The sequence below is a fragment of the Ovis canadensis genome, chromosome X (assembly GCF_042477335.2).
Source record: "Ovis canadensis isolate MfBH-ARS-UI-01 breed Bighorn chromosome X, ARS-UI_OviCan_v2, whole genome shotgun sequence".
NCBI lineage: Eukaryota > Metazoa > Chordata > Mammalia > Artiodactyla > Bovidae > Ovis > Ovis canadensis.
This window is the reverse complement of record NC_091727.1, coordinates 53,767,982-53,784,171: the sequence shown is the minus strand read 5'-3', so window position 1 is coordinate 53,784,171 and position 16,190 is coordinate 53,767,982. Positions and strand designations below refer to the sequence as shown.

Sequence of the window (16,190 nt, the reverse complement as noted above, 5' to 3'; positions counted from 1 at the left end):
TTCGTAGTGATGCTTCCTAAGGCCCACTTGGCTTCACATTCCAGGATGTCTGGCTCTAGGTGAGTGATCACACCATCGTGATTATCTGGGTCGTGAAGATCTTTTTTGTACAGTTCTGTGTATTCTTGCCTCCTCTTCTTAATATCTTCTGCTACTGTTAGGTCCATACCATTTCTGTCGTTTATTGAGCCTGTCTTTGCATGAAATGTTCCCTTGGTATCTCTAATTTTCTTGAAGAGATCTCTAGTCTTTCCCATTCTGTTGTTTTCCTCTATTTCTTTGCACTGGTCACTGAGGAAGGCTTTCCTATCTCTTCTTGCTATTCTTTGGAACTCTGCATTCAGATGCTTATATCTTTCCTTTTCTCCTTTGCTTTTTGCTTCTGTTTTCACAGCTATTTGTAAGGCCTCCTCAGATAGCCATTTTGCCTTTTTGCATTCCTTTTTCCTGGGGATGGTCTTGATCATTCTCTCCTGTACCATGTCACGATCCTCTGTCCATAGTTCTTCAGGTACTCTGTCTATCAGATCTAATCCCTTGAACCTATTTGTCACTTCTACTGTATAATTATAAGGGATTTGATTTAGGTCATACCTGAATGGTCTGGTGGTTTTCCCTACTTTCTTCAATTTAAGTCTGAATTTGGCAATGAGGAGTTCATGATCTGAGCCACAGTCGGCTTCTGGTCTTGTTTTTGCTGACTATATAGATTTTCTCCATCTTTGGCTGCAAAGAATATAATCAGTCTGATTTCAGTGTGACCATCTGGTGATGTCCATGTGTAGAGTCTTCTCTTGTGTTGTTGGAAGAGGGTGTTTGCTATGACCAGTGCGTTCTGTTGGCAGAACTCTATTAGCCTTTGCCCTGCTTCATTCCATATTCCAAGGCCAAATTTGCCTGTTACTCCAGGTGTTTCTTGACTTCCTCCTTTTGCATTCCAGTCCCCTATAATGAAAAGGATATCTTTTTTGGGTGTTAGTTCTAAAAGGTCTTATAGGTCTTCATACAACCATTCAACTTCAGCTTCTTCAGTGTTACTGGTCAGGGCATAGACTTGGATTACCGTGATATTGAATGGTTTGCCTTGGAAATGAACAGAGATCATTCTGTAAATGATCCAAATGGATGTTGGATTTTGTCAAATGCTTTTTCTGCATCTACTGAGATGTTCCTGTGGAGTTTATGTTTGTTCTACTAATTGGTACATTACATTGGTTAATTTTAAGGTAGTAAACTTCACTTTGCATTCCTGAAATAAATCCTAATTGGTCATTTTATGTAACACTTTTTATATGTAACTGAACTTGGTTTGCTAGTGTTTGGTTGAGGATTTTTACATCTGTATTCATAAGGGATATTGGTCTGTAATTTTCTTGTTTTTGTTTGATTTTGGTATCAGGATAATACAGGTTGTATAGAATGAATTGGGAAGTGTTTCCTCCTGATTTTTAGAAGAGTTTGTGAAGGATTGATACTTGCTTTGTGTATGTCTTATGGCTTTTCTATTCCCTTGTTCTTCAGTTCCTCTCTTCCTGTGTATCTAGTAGATATTTTCTATTATAAATTGTTTAATTTCTTTGTTAACTATTTATTTTTGAGTTAAGTTCTTAGTTGTTGCCCTGAGGATTACATCTTAACTTGAAACAGTCTACTTTGGGTTAATTCTAACTTAATTTCAATAGTATATAGAAACTTTGCTCCAGTATACCTCTGTTTCCTCTTCCCTCCTTCATAGTATCATTATCATATAAATTACCTCTTTATACACTGTAAGCCTGCAACACAGTTTTATTATTATTGGTCTGTGTAGTTGTCTTTGTCTTTTGTAGTTGTCTTTTAAAACAGATAGGAAAATAAAAGTGTTATGAACAAAAATACTTTCTGTCATAATACCTTCAAGTTAACATTTAGTGTCCTTTCATTTCAGCTTTAAATTAGTATTTCTTGTAGGATAAGTCTACTAGTAACAAATTCTTTCAGTTTTTGTTTAACTTTGTTCATGTTTGATGGACAGTTTAGCTAGATAAAGAATTCTCCATCTGTTTCTTTCAACATTTTGAAGATGTCATTACACCGTCTTCTGGCCTCCATGGTTACTAATGATAAATCAGCTATTAATCTTATTGAGGATCCCTTATATACATTTTTCTCTTGCTACATTCAAGATTCTCTTGTCTTTGACTTTCATCAGTTTCTGTATGTGTCTAAGTGTGGATCTCTTCAAGTTTATTCTACTTGAGCTTCTTGAACATATAGATTGATATCTTTCAAATTTGTGATGTTTTAGCCCCTTTCTCATCCTCTTTTCCTTCCAAGACTCCCATTTTGTGTATGTTGGTACACTTGATGGTATCCCACAGGTGTGTGAGGTTGTTTCTTTTTTTTCCATTCTTTTTTCTTTCTGCTTTTCAAAAATGGATAATCTCTATTTGACCTGTCATTTATCCTTTCCCTCTTCTGCCAGCTCAATGTATTGTTGAGCCCCTCTAAGTGAAATTTTTATTTCAGTTACTATACCTTTCAACTCCAGACTTTCTTTTTGCTTTAAAAAAAATTATTTATTTATTTATTTATTGGCTGTGCTGGATCTTCATTGCTGTGTGTGGGTGTTCTCTCGCAGCAAGGGGGGGCTACTCTTTGCTTTCTCTAGTCACGGTACACGGCCTTCTCATTGCAGTGGTTTTTCTTGTTTCAGAGTACTGGCTCAAGAGCACAGGCTCAGCAGTTGTGGCAAATGGGCCTAGTTGCCACGTGGCATGTGGCATCTTCCCGGACCAGGGATCAAACTGTGTCTCATGAATTGGCAGGAAGATTCTTTACACTGAAGTCACCAGGGAAGCTCCTCAACTCCAGATTTTCTATTTGATTTTTTAAATGATTTCTATCTCTTTATTGATATTCTCTATTTGGTGAGACAGTCTTCTCACACTTTCCTGCTTTAGATATGGTTTCCTTTAGTTCTTCAAAAAATATTTGTAATAGTTTATTTAAAGTCTATTTAGTCCCAAGCATTGGCCCCCTCGGGGACATGTTCTTTTGGCTGCATTTTTCCCTGTATATGTAACATACTTTACTGTTTCTTTGTATGACTCCTAATTTCTTGTCAAAAATTGGACATTTTAGATATTCTACTCTAAAAATTCTAGTATCAAACTCTTCCACCCTCAAGGTTTATTTTTCTGGTTTGTGTGTGTGTGTGTGTATGTGTGCACATGTGTTGTGTGGTTGTTATTTTTCTTGTTGTCATTCATTTGGCAGCTTTCCTTGACTAATTCTGTGGATTGTATATTCCCTGTATTATGTGGCCTCTGAGTTCTCTGCTAGCTTTATTATTATTATTATTATTATTGTTTTTATTTTTAAACCTGGATTCCTAGGGGTCATACCTGGTAAGTATAATTTGGTGGTCAACCAGTGATTGGTCAGATTTCCTTAAATGTCTTGTCTATATATCTTCCACCCTCTGCCAAGGAGATCTGTGTGAGAAGGCATGCCTTCAAATTTCAGCCAGATTGCAAGGTAGCCTGAGTTCTCACTTTCTGTTTACACAGAGCCTCACAGTCAGCCAGAAGTCATGACTTCGGCCCTCTCATTTCCTGGCTCTTTCTTGTGGACAGTTCTTTAGATTCCCTGGAATATGTCAGAGCTTTTCAGAGTTCTCTATAGTTGTCTCATTCTCCCTGATTTCCTTTTAAATTCCCGCCCAAGGCATCTATGTTTTCTGAAATTTATTCACCTTTGAGTACTGAACCACTTAGCTGGAGAGGGAGGGGGTATAGGAATAGTCACAAGTTAAAGTGTCACACACACACAAATGTTACACAGAACCTGGTATCTTGCCATGATTTAGTTGTTTCTCTTGGATCAATTATTTTCACTCCATTTTATGCCCTTGTTAATTGCCGGAGTTTTGAACTGATTGATTTAAATTGGTTTGCCCATATTTTCATTGTTTAAGAGGGATAGCTGGCTTATCAGTGTCCTCACTGCCAGTCCATCGATCTCCTATTGCTCCCATCTTTAAAAAATTTAAAACTCTCTTTGTCCCACATCCCCTTGTAAATATGAATTTAATTTATTTTTCTATTTCTCTAACAACAAAACTCTTCAAAAGAGAAATCATTCTTCCTACTCTTTTCCCAGTCTATGTTTGTTCTTATAAAATATCTTAGACATATAATAAAAGAATATATACATTATATATATGAATTATAAAGATAATAATAATGAAAACCCAGGAACTCCAGCTCCACCCAAGAACAACATTAATGATAGCATTTGTCTCTGTATCATTTTCTGTCCCATTTCCCACCCTCTGCCAGAAATTACCATTCTCCTAAGTCTTGTATTTAACATTCCCTTGCTCTTTTTTTAATTTATTTTTTTATTGAAGGATAATTGTTTTACAGAATTTTGTTGTTTTCTGTCAAACCTCAGCATGAATCAGCCATAGGTATACATATATCCCCTTCCTTTTGAACCTCCCTGCCATCTCCCTCTTTTTTATTTTTTATTCATATTTTTGGAGATGTGTAACCAATATGTTGTTTATTTGGCTTGGTTGTGAGATCCATAAAAAACTAGTATCATACGATATGTGGTCTTCTGTGACTTACTTTTTTCCCTCACTATTGCATTTCTAAGATTCACCTGTTTTGCATGTAGCTGTAACTTGTTCATTCTCAATGCTGTATAATATTTCATTGGGTGACCCCAAAACAAACTATTCATCCATTTACATGTTGAGGGACATTTGGATCATTTCTAGCTTTTTCTCTTATAGAAAGTGCTAGTGTGAACATTCTTGTACATGTCTCCTGGTACTCTTGCACACTCACTTTTCCAAGTTATATACCTATGTATGGAATTTCTGGTTAATAAGACATATAAACATTCATCTTGACAAGATTATGCCCAAATGTATTTTAAACTGTTATTACCAACTTACACACCTTTCAGCAATTTATAAGAGGTCCCATTGATTCACACACACTCTATCAATACTTGATATTGTCCCACTTTTAAATTTTTGTCATTATAGTGAGTCTTTGTGGACATAATTAGCATTTTTTACATTACTAATGTGGTAGAGCACCTTTTCATGTTTATTGGTCATACATGTTTCTTCTTCTGTGCAACGACTGTTAATATCTTTTGCCCATTTTAAAAATGGATATTTTTTATCATTTTTATTGAATTACAGAAAAGTTTTAGTTATTTGGCTTCCCTCATAGGTCAGCTGGTAAAGAATCCGCCTGCAGTGCAGGAGATCTCGGTTCGATTCATGGGTTGGGAAGATCCGCTGGAGAAGGGATAGGCAACCCACTCCAGTATTCTTGGGCTTCCCTTGTGGCTCAGGTGGTAAAGAATCTGCCTGCAATGCAGGAGACCTGAGTTCAATCCCTAGGTTGGGAAGATCCCCTGGAGAAGGGAAAGGCTACCCACTGCAGTATTCTGGCCTGGAGAATTCCATGGATACTACTCATCATTTGTCAGTTACATGTTTTGAATATCTTCTCTCAGTTTGTGGCCTTTTATTTTTCTTTATGGTGTCTTTGCATGAGCAGAAATTCCTAATTTTAAGTGAGTTAAACAATTCAATTTTTTTCTCTGTAGCCAGTTCTTTTTGTGTATTGTCTTCCCTAACCTGTGGTCATAAAGATATTCTTTATTTTCTTCTAATAAAAGTGAAAGGTTTACCTTTCACTTTTAAGTCCTCAATCTAACTGGAATCGATTTTTGTGTGGTACGAGTCATAGGGCAGAAAGCCAGTTGTGTTATTGTCCCCATGGATAGTGTTCTGATCTGAAGTGCCACTTCTGTCATGCATCAAAGTTTCACATTTGTGTAGGTCTGTTTCTGGGATCTCTGATATTGGCCGACTTTTTGCCCCTGAATCAGTACTACACTACCTTTAATTATTTAACTTCATAAAGAGTCTTGGTATTTAATGGAGCAAAATTTTCCCATCCTATTTTTCTTTAGTAGTAGTATATATTCTTGGCCCTTTGTTATTTCAAACACATTTCAGAATAAGCTTGTCATGTTCTACAAAAACATTGGAATTGGAGTAAATCTATAGATAGTTTGAAGAAAATTGCTGTGTTTATCATGGTGACTCTTCCTAGCTCTACACATGATATATCCTTTCATTTTAAATAAATTGTTGAATGTCTTTTTGTAGAGCTTTATAATTTTCTATATAGGGTTTTGCATATTTTGTATTAGTTTTTTTCCTTGTTATTTATGACTTTTATAGATGAGATCTGTTTTTAAATCTCATTTCTAATCTGCTGCTGTAAATGAGATCATGTTATTTAATATGTTTTATCTCTTTTGCAGGTGTATAGAAATGAAGTTGATTTTTATATTGTTGTTATAGCCATTCATCTTGCTAAACTTTCATTACCTTTAGCAAAGTTTTAATTTTAGAAGAATTTTATTTATAGAAAAGTAAATAAAGAGACAGTATGGAGAGTTCCTGTATACTCTTCACCATGAAAACTAAGAAAACAACGTTGGTATATGACTATTAACTAAACTTCAGACTTTATATAGACATCTGAGTCTTCTCACTATTGTCCTTTTTCTGTTCTAGGATCCAATTCCAAATACCACAGTGCATTTAAGTTGTCATGTCTCTTTTGTGTCTTCTGGTCTATGATAGTTTCTTAGTCTCCTTGTTTTTTATAACCTTAACAGTTTTGAAATGTACTATAGAATGTCCCTCAATTTGGATTTGTCTGAAGTTTCCTCATAATTAGACTGGGGTTGGTCTTGGAAAGAATACCACAGAGTTGAAGTGTCATTTCCATCACATTGTATCAGGAGGATGTGATATCCCTATGACATCCCTGATGATGTTGACTTTCACCACTTAGTTAAGGTAATGTTTGCCAGATTTCTCCATTGTAAAGCTGCTATTTTTTTCCCTTTTCACTCTCTTTTCTTTGAAAGAATTTAACTCACCATCAAGGAGAAGGGAATAAACTAAGTTCCACCTCTGGAAGGAGGTGCAATTACATATAGTATCTGGAATTCTAGAAAAAAGATTTATTTCTTCTCCTTTATTTGTTTGCTTACTTATTTATTCAGTTGCTTGCTTATATCAGTATGAACTGATATATATTTGTTTAATAATTTGAGTTATAAATCCAATACTGTTATTTGTCCTGTGGCTCAAATTGTTCCAGCTTTAGCCACTGGACGCTCTTAGTTTGGCGTCTGTGTCCCTTTGACATGGCCCCCATCCTTTTTTTTTAAAGTACTTCCATATTTGCCACCTCTACAAAATACTCTCTACTTATCTTTTATCTTCCTGCCCCAACCCCAGAATTGACCATTTCTCAGAGCCCTGCTTCCTTTTGAGATGTCTATATATTCTTTTGTGTTCTCTATGTTGACTGCCATATCAGCTATTAATAATGACAGTTTTGTTTTTTCCTTCCCAATCTTCATGCTTTTATTTTTTGTGTGTTACTGAGATGCCCGGACCGCCAGTACAGTGGCAAATGGAAGAGATGGCCGTGGGCTTCCTTGACTTGTTGGATATTTTAGAGGAAACACCACTAACTTTTCCATAGTAAGAATGATATTTGCTGTAGATTCCTACAGGTTTTATCAGATTAAACAAGTTCTATACTGTTCATCTATGATAAGAAGTTTTTGTTATTGTTTTTAAATCATGAAAGGGTATTGTATTCTTTATCTAATACATTTTCTGTTTCTTAGGATGATTATATTTTTGTCCCTCCAATAATCTGATGATGTGATAAATGACATTTATAGATTTTCCGCATGTTAGACTACACTTGCATTTCTGGTGTAAATACAACTTGGTCATGATCTTTTCCTTTTTATATGATACTAGGTTCAGTTTGTTAATATCTTGTTTAGGATTTCTATATCTGTGTTCATGAGTTAAACCAGTCTTTGATTTTCCTTTCTCAGGCTGTTTTTATTTGCTTTTGGCATCAAGTTCTGCTTGCATCATAGAATGAGTCAGTGTTCCCTCATTTACAGTGTTCTGGAAGATGCTATTGGAATGATCTGTTTGGTAGAATTCTCCTGTGAAACCACCTTGGTCTGGTGTTTTCATTTTTAATATTAAGTGAATATTAAACTTTAAATATTTTCAAATTTTTAAATTAAAAACTTGAAATTTGCTTCCTTAACATGTTTATTTTATATCAAGTTTTATGCTTGAAATGTCTACACACAAATCCTGATCAAGACTTTTTAATGAAGTATTGTTCAAATTCTTAACAGTCACAATCAATAAAAATCTTTTTTTGTACAATTAGGTGATAAAGTATTTAAAATAAACTTTTAAGTTGTTTAAAAATGTTTAACAAGTGAAATGATATCTAACAGCTTTTGTTTCACTGACAAATATATTTTTTGAAATTTCTTGTGATAATGTGATTAGATTTCAGATCCAATTGAACTCTTTTGTATTAACTGTTTCAAAATAATGATGAAGCTCTTATTTGCAGAACATGCATCATTGTTAGAACCATCACCCTGCAGCTAGCTTGGACACCATTAAAAGGGCTCATCAGCTGCAAACGGATAGAAGTATCTGGTATCGTGAAGACAGTTTCAGGGCTTCTCCTTGGAGCTACATTCTCCAGAAGCCTCTGCTTGGCCTCCCTGCACCCAGCCCCACCCCATCCAGTCACAACTTGTGTCGTGTGTGGTATTTCTTGGCAACTGGAACACAGACTTCTCCAGCAGCTCCACGGGCCCCTTGTCCTCAGTGAGCAGAAGACTACAGAAGCTGGCTACTGAAGAGGCTGTCCAAGTCTTAGAGCTCCTCATTGGCCCTGCTTAGCACAGTGCTGTAACTAAGTGCTGGATGTTAGTCATTCATGCTCACCACCTTTAGGGACTGCAGAGGGATTTGTCAGACCCCCATTTCACTAAGGGCCACCCTCTAAGGATCTCAACAGGAGGCTGCCCATAGAGAGAAGTGGCCTGCCTAGGGTCTCCACTGCCTTAGGTCCTATGTGGACACTCCAGGTCTAAGGGGATTAGTATTTTTTCACCTACCTGTCATCCACTTATCAACTGGGAAATTTTGTCTCCTGTTATTTTTTGTTCTTGTGTTTGTTTTTTAGTAGGAAGAGTTTTATCTATTGCTTCCTTTAATAGAGGACTAGTCAGGATTTCTTTTTCGTCTTGAATCAATTCTGCTAAGTTACAGTTTTCTGGGAATTGGTCCATTTTGTCTGCCTTCTCAAGTATATTGGCATAAAGTTTCCTTATTTTTTTTTTTATTTTCTGCTGTATACAATCTGTAGTTATGTCTCCTTTTTCATTGCTAATATTGGTAATTTGTGCCTTCTCACTTTTTTTCTTGATCAATCTCACCAGAGGTTTGTCTATTTTATTAGTCTTTTCAAAGAACCAGCTTTTGGCTTTGTTGCTTCTCTCTATTTTGTCTTTGTTTTCTATTTCTTTAATTTCTGCTCTTATCTTTTTTGATCTCCTTCCTTCCACATTTTTTGGATTTATTTTGTTGTTATTTTTCTAATTTCTTAAATTTGACACTGAGCTCATTAATTTTCAGCCTTTCTTGTTTTCTTATTTGCACATTTAAGGATATAACTTTTCCTCTAACTACTGCTTTTCTACAAGTTCAGACATGTCATATTTTGTTACTGTTTGGTTCCAAGTACTTCAGCATTTCCATCATGGTTACTTCTTTGACTTGCGAGTTATATAGAAGTGTGTTTCTAAATATTTGGAGATTTAAAAATTTATCTCTGTGTTATTGAAGTCTGTCTTAATTGCATTATAGTCAGAGGATGTGATCTGTGTGATTAAAAACTGATATTTATTGAGACTTGTTTTATGGTTTAGTAGTGATCAATATTTTTGAATGTTTCCTATGTGCTTGATAAGAATGTATGTTCTCTAATTGTTGAATACAGAGTTCTATATAAGTCTGTTATCAAATTTGTTCATTGTATTGTTCACATTTTCTATATATAAACTGAATTTTTGGTCATAATATACCAATAATTGTAAGGTATATTAATATGCAGTTATGATGGTGATTTGTTTATTTCTCCTTGTAGTTCTTTTTTTATTTTTGAGAGTATTTTATTAGGAATATTCAAATTAAGAATTGTTATATATTCCTGGTAAGCATGTAATGACCCTCTCTATTCCTGATGATGCATTCTTCCTGTCTGTTTTATCTCACATTAATATAGCAACACAAATTTTTCTTCTTGTTAGGATTTGTGTGTTATATAATTTTCCATCCTTTTACTCTTCAACATTTTCATGCCTTTATACTGTAATTATATCTCTTGGGAATAACATATAGCTGGACCTTTTAAAAAGTCTAATCTAATGATCTCTTTTTTAATGATGACTTTAGTCTGTTTACATTTATTGTGATATATTTTGACTTGTTACTACCACCATACTTTTTAACCTCTATTTCCTACTACCACCTTTTTGATGCTTCATTTTTCTCTCTCTCTTTTTTTTTTTTTTTGCCTGGCTTTTTTAGTTTTGAAATTTATTTGTTTGCTTTTTTGACTAGTTTTTCCTTCCTACTCTTTGGAATTTGCCAGTTTTTTTCCCCACTCTTTCTGTGGTTATCCTTGAAATTTTACCATACATGTTTAACTTACAAGGTTTAAAGTTGACAGTATTTTAACCTCCCTCTTGAAGAATTCAGGAACCTTTGAAGCCTTCAACTCTAGTTATTCCTATCTTAACTACGTGTTATTTTTTTGAGTATGTTTGTTTGTTCCTTTTTCTCCCCTAACCTCACTAATATAACATCATTAGTATATTTTACATAGATCGTATGTGTTCGGATTTACATGCATACATCCTTGCATCTCAGACATCATTCTGGGATCATTTTCCTTCATTATGATTACAGTGTTTAACTGCTCTTACAGTACATGTCTGTTGGTGTTTAATTCTTCTAGTCTTTATTACATGTGAATTTATTTATTCATTCTTAAAACATAGTTTGTTATAGGTAATATTAGAAGTCTACTATCTGTCTAATTGCTATTTTTTCTCTTTTCTTGGGGGGTGGATATTCAGGGGATTCTGCAGTTTCATTCTATCAGTGTTTACATATGTATTTCTTTTTTATTATTATACTTTGGAGATGTTCTTCATGCCTCTGGGTTTATGTTTTTCATAATTTCTGGGAAATTCTCAGCCACTGTCTCTTCAAATATTGCCTATCTTCTATTCTTTCTATATTTTCTTTCTCAGAATTCAGTTGGTCATATTTTGGACCTCCTCATTCTATCTTCCATATCTCATAATGTCTCATTGATGTTTTCTGTTGTCTTGTCTTCCTGAACTTCATTCTAGGCAATTTGTTCAGCTATGTCTTTCAGCTTATTGATTCTCTCTTCAGCTGTGTCTGATCTGCTGTTTAATCTGTCCACTGATTTTTTTATTTCAAGAATTATGTTTTTCACTTATATAAACTTCATGTATTTCACTTTCTAATCTTCCCAGTCATCCCTAATAGTCTCTTGTTGCTTGCTCATCTTTGTGATTGCGTTTATTATTTCTTTAAACATTTTATACAGTTATTATTCAACCAATAATCATTGTTTGTCTAAGTATAGCATTATAAATATTGTTCACATCCAACTACATAGTACAGTTGGATTACATATTCTCTGTTGTATGCCTGTTTTCTTAGTAACATTTTTTTCTTTTGCCTGCTGTTCTAATACCATTACTAGTTCTTCTCTGAAATTCTTTTTAAAGTTCATATCAGATCATGTCCCTCCTTTGCTCAAATTCTCCCATAGCTCCCAGCTCCCTTAGAATAAAAGCCAAAGCCCTCACCATGGCCCAAAAGTCTTTACACAACCTGGTCCCCATCACCTCTCTGATCTTCCACTCTCCCCATTACTCACTGTTCTCCAACCACATTGTGTTCCTTAAGTATGTCAGGTACCCCGCCCCTCCCAACTTCAGAGCCTTTATACTTGCTAGTCTCACATCTAGAATATGCTTCTTCCCAGATAATCTGATGACTTACCCAGTCACTTCCAGTATGCTCAAATGTCACCTCCCTAGAGAAGCATTCCCTGACTGACATATCTAAAATAGCCCCATTCACCAGCACTTTCTATACTCTTATCCTTCTCTGTGTAACATTTTTCTACAAATCACTGATGACCAGCTGATATATTTACTTACTGTGATCAGTGTTTGTCTCTCCACAATCGACGGTAAACTTCACAAAGCAAGGACTCTTGTTTTGTCCATAGTTGTCTCTCTAGTGCTAAGAACAGTGCATAGTCATATTTAATAGACACTCAATAAATATTTTTAGAATAAACTGAGTGAATTAATGAATGAATTAATGTGGAGGATAGAGGGAGAAACGCATTGAGAACTCAACTAGGCATGAAGGCTTTTTGTGCCATGCAAAGGAGTTTGAGTGTCATTGTTCAGAAGGATAGGGGCTGTAAAAAAGCAGTGAGGATAGCTTCTAGATTCTTTTGAGAAGCAGGTTCAGAGTTGATAGGGTAGTAACAAGACTCCATCTTTACGACTGGCTCTATACCCTGGGCTCTTGAAGGTAAACCAGCCTCTTTCTCAAACAGTCCTCAAACTGCTGTGTTGTCATGCCTACCTGTTTACTTGGTGAAAACCAAAGCCGCTGCTCTCATTAGGCCTTTTGGTCCCAGCTAGGATCCTCCTTTCTCCAGCCTGTGAGAAGCTGTTTATTGATCCCCAGGCCAAGCAGATCACCCCCATTAGACTTTTTCTGTAGTACTTAGGTTGGGGGTGGTGGTACAGCAGATGGTATAAAGCCTGGAACATAGTAAGTGCTGTCATAATGGTGGACACTTCAGGGAGGTAAGTTTCAGTTCAGAAAATTTTTTTCCATTGTAAAGGCTACAACAGGTTGTGAGGTTTTAATCCTGGCTTTTCCCCTAACCCCCTTGTGGACCAGCATGGCTCCAGTGTTTCTGTCTACCCATGACTGTTTAGATACTAATTCTGTTTAATGTGTGGCCTACTCCCCTGGCTTTTTGTAACCCACTGATTTCATCAGAATGCTGTCAATACACACAGGTCCCTGTGGCATGCCGCTAGAGACACCCTCTCTGGGCCAACATCAGTTCACTAATCATTGTCACACTGGTTTTAACCAGCCAACTAGTTATAAGTTCACTGCAGCAAAGTTGACAGGACACCTAGTATGTATCAGGCCTCCTGTCCCTCACTGAGGACACAGAGATGAACAGATGTGTTCTCAGATACAGAACCATCAACTTAGGGCAGTGGTCAATGCAGTAATAGTGACGATAAAAGAGACTGTGAGAGCCCCTATCGAACACACAACCCAGCTCAGGGTACCAAGGAAGGTTTTTGGAAGAGGTGGTATGTGAACTGACTCTAAAAAAGATGAGTAGGAATCTTCTAGATGACTAGCAAGAGGAGAGGAAGGCAGTCCAGGCAAAAGGTACAGCATGGGCAAAGGCCCAAAGATGGGAAGCAGTGTGCTGTACACCAACCTAATTGCATTCACTGTTCACCTTTTTTTCTATGAGATCATTCTAGGAGACCAAAATTCTGACCTGAGGAGTTTATGACCTCCTCTGACATGCTAATCTGTTAACTCCAGAAAAGTAATGAAAAGTTGGTTGGACATGACTGTCCTCAAACTTGTCCATACCAGCTTCCAACGTTCCTGTATTCCTGAAATAGATGATAGTGTTTATATTACCTGCTTCCTTTGTGCCTCCCCTGGGGTTGGGGTCATTCCCACTGTCCTGGAGGTTATGGAGTCTCCCTCAACAACTTGTATAGAGATCTCGTGGAGAGGAGTTCTTCTGACTCCTTGATACCAACCATGGCACAAAGACTATTCATCTTTCAGGAAATAGACAGGGCCTGCCTGCCTGTCTTATTCTCGGACATTAGGGTTAACCTCCTCTAGGATTAACTCATACCTCTAATAATCTAGGACAAGTTAGTTGTAGAGTCTGGCAAGCCCAGTTTCAAAGTATAGAGCCCCCATATCTTGGTTGTGTGACCTTAGCCATGTCACCTGTCCTCTTTAAGTGTCAGTTTCCTCATCAGTAGAATGACTTGAATACCCACCTTGAATAGTTGTGGGTGTTAAAGCATATGTGAAGTACTTGGCACCTGACCACCATTTACTGAACACCAGTATTAAAGGGAGAATGGCCTAGTGGTTAAGAACATGAGCTGAAGATCCAGACCAACCTGGATTTGGATTATAGCTCAACTACTTACAAACACTGGGACCTTGGTCAAGTTTCCTAACCTTTTAAAAAGCCTTAGTAAAATGAAGTTACTGCACCTACCTCAGAGTATGTTCTTGTAACGGTATATATGCGAGGTGGGAGCCTTCACAAGCCTCGGACCCCTCCCCAGCCTGCCCTCTCAAGAGACTCCTCCCCTCCCCAGGGGACCTACCTTTAGCTTCCCCCCTCTCTAAGGCTAACAAAGAGGACTGAGCTGGCCCCTCAGAGCCGCAGGGCTACCTTGTTATAGGAGCTTCCTAATGTTAATTGGCTCTTGGATTTCTGGAATGAACCCGACATTTTCATCTTATGTTAAATCTTTTTTTACGCATCCTAGATTTGTCTTGCTGATAAATTCTTTAGGATTTTTGCGCCTTTGGTCATCTACCATATTTGTCTGGTCAAAGTTATTAGAGGGCTCATCCAGTAAATAAACTGGTTGGTCCAGTTCATCTAAGTTCTCAAATTAATTGTATCCTCTTGTTGTGTAATTTCTGCTTTATCTTTTATGTTGTTCATATTATTTATTTGTGTCTTTTCCCTCTTTCTTAATTAGTCCCTCCAGAGATTTTCTAGTGGTTAGTCTAGAAAATTTACCATAAATATTCAGTGTAAAGTCTAAACAGTATCATAATCCCCCACCCCAAACAATACAAGGATTTTATCAAATACTAATGTCTCCCAATTTACATGTTTGTCTACTGTTTTAGTTCTTTCTTTTCTAAGGAAGATACTAACATGTATACTAGATGGACATTAACAATATTATTTTGTGCAGTCAGTGTTTAAATAATTATTTTACTATTTTATTTGCTCACCCTCCTTCTTAAACCTCAGACCTCCTTTTTGGGGATAAGTTTCCTTCTTGAAATACATATTTTAGATCCTTTAGTGCAGATCTCTTAACAGGAAGCTGTCTGAATCTGTATTTATCTGTAAATGCCTTTATTATATTTTATTCTTCTTGAAAGATAGGTTTTGCTGGGCCCCCAATTCTGAATTACCTCTTTTTCTCTCAACACATAAAATATTATGACACTGTCTTCTGGTTTCCACTGTTGCTGTTGAGAAGTCTGTTGTCAGTTTGCCCTTTTTTTCAGGTGTTCTTTTTCTCTGGCTGTTTTGAAGATCCTTCTTTGATTGTTGCTTAACTCTAAGGGCTTTTCATCGTTGTTGTTCTTTAAATGTTTTTTTGTATAGCTTCTTGATCTTGCTTCATGAATGCAGTATTTTTTTCTTGTCACTCTGAGGACATTAAATAATAGTGTCTTTCAAAAAAAGTGTTCTTTTCCTTGCATAGTTTTGTTTCTAAGTATGTGTATTTGGGCATCAGTGAGAAACTCACTGGCTACCAGATGTGGCCAGAGGCATCACAGATACCAAAGACATAACATATTCTGAAGACTTAGAGTTTATATGATATTGAGGGAGGGACTCCATTACTGTGCAAGCATGCGTCAGCGCCACAGTTGTCACTTGATAGCATGGTAGTGCAGTGTACTCTGAAGCCAGATTGCCTGGCTTCATATCCTAGATCTGCCATTTCATAGCTGGACAAGTCATTTAACATCTATACTCTTAGTTTTATCTTCTATAAAAATGTAGATACTAATAGTACTTACTTCACAGAGTTATTGAGGGTATTAAATGAGTAAATATATCTAATGTGTTTAGAGACTGGCAGGTAGTAAGCGCTCTTAGAAATGAAAACCATTCTCAAAACACACAAATTTGGGAATTTAGAGGAGTTATTTGGGTACTTCAGGCTATGAGATACCAAGTTCATTAGGCAGTCAGAATGGTTTAAGATTCTTCAATGGGAAAACAGGAAGCTGGGTTTAAGGGTAAACCCCTCTTGAGAGATGACCCACATTGGCTATTTCCTCATTGGACCAGAACAATACC

At 36.4% G+C, this 16,190-nt stretch overlaps 1 protein-coding gene and 1 long non-coding RNA gene across 4 annotated transcripts in view; both read left to right on the top strand.

The window, feature by feature from the left end:
• LOC138931020 (uncharacterized) overlaps nucleotides 1–16,190 on the top strand; it is a 74,514-nt gene that overhangs the window by 12,414 nt on the left and 45,910 nt on the right. The window lies entirely within an intron of this gene.
• Nucleotides 9,243–9,624, top strand: KANTR (KANTR integral membrane protein). The gene has a single exon (XM_070291648.1). The coding sequence runs from the start codon at nucleotides 9,305–9,307 to the stop codon at nucleotides 9,533–9,535; it is 231 nt and encodes a 76-aa protein (XP_070147749.1). The 5' UTR covers nucleotides 9,243–9,304; the 3' UTR covers nucleotides 9,536–9,624.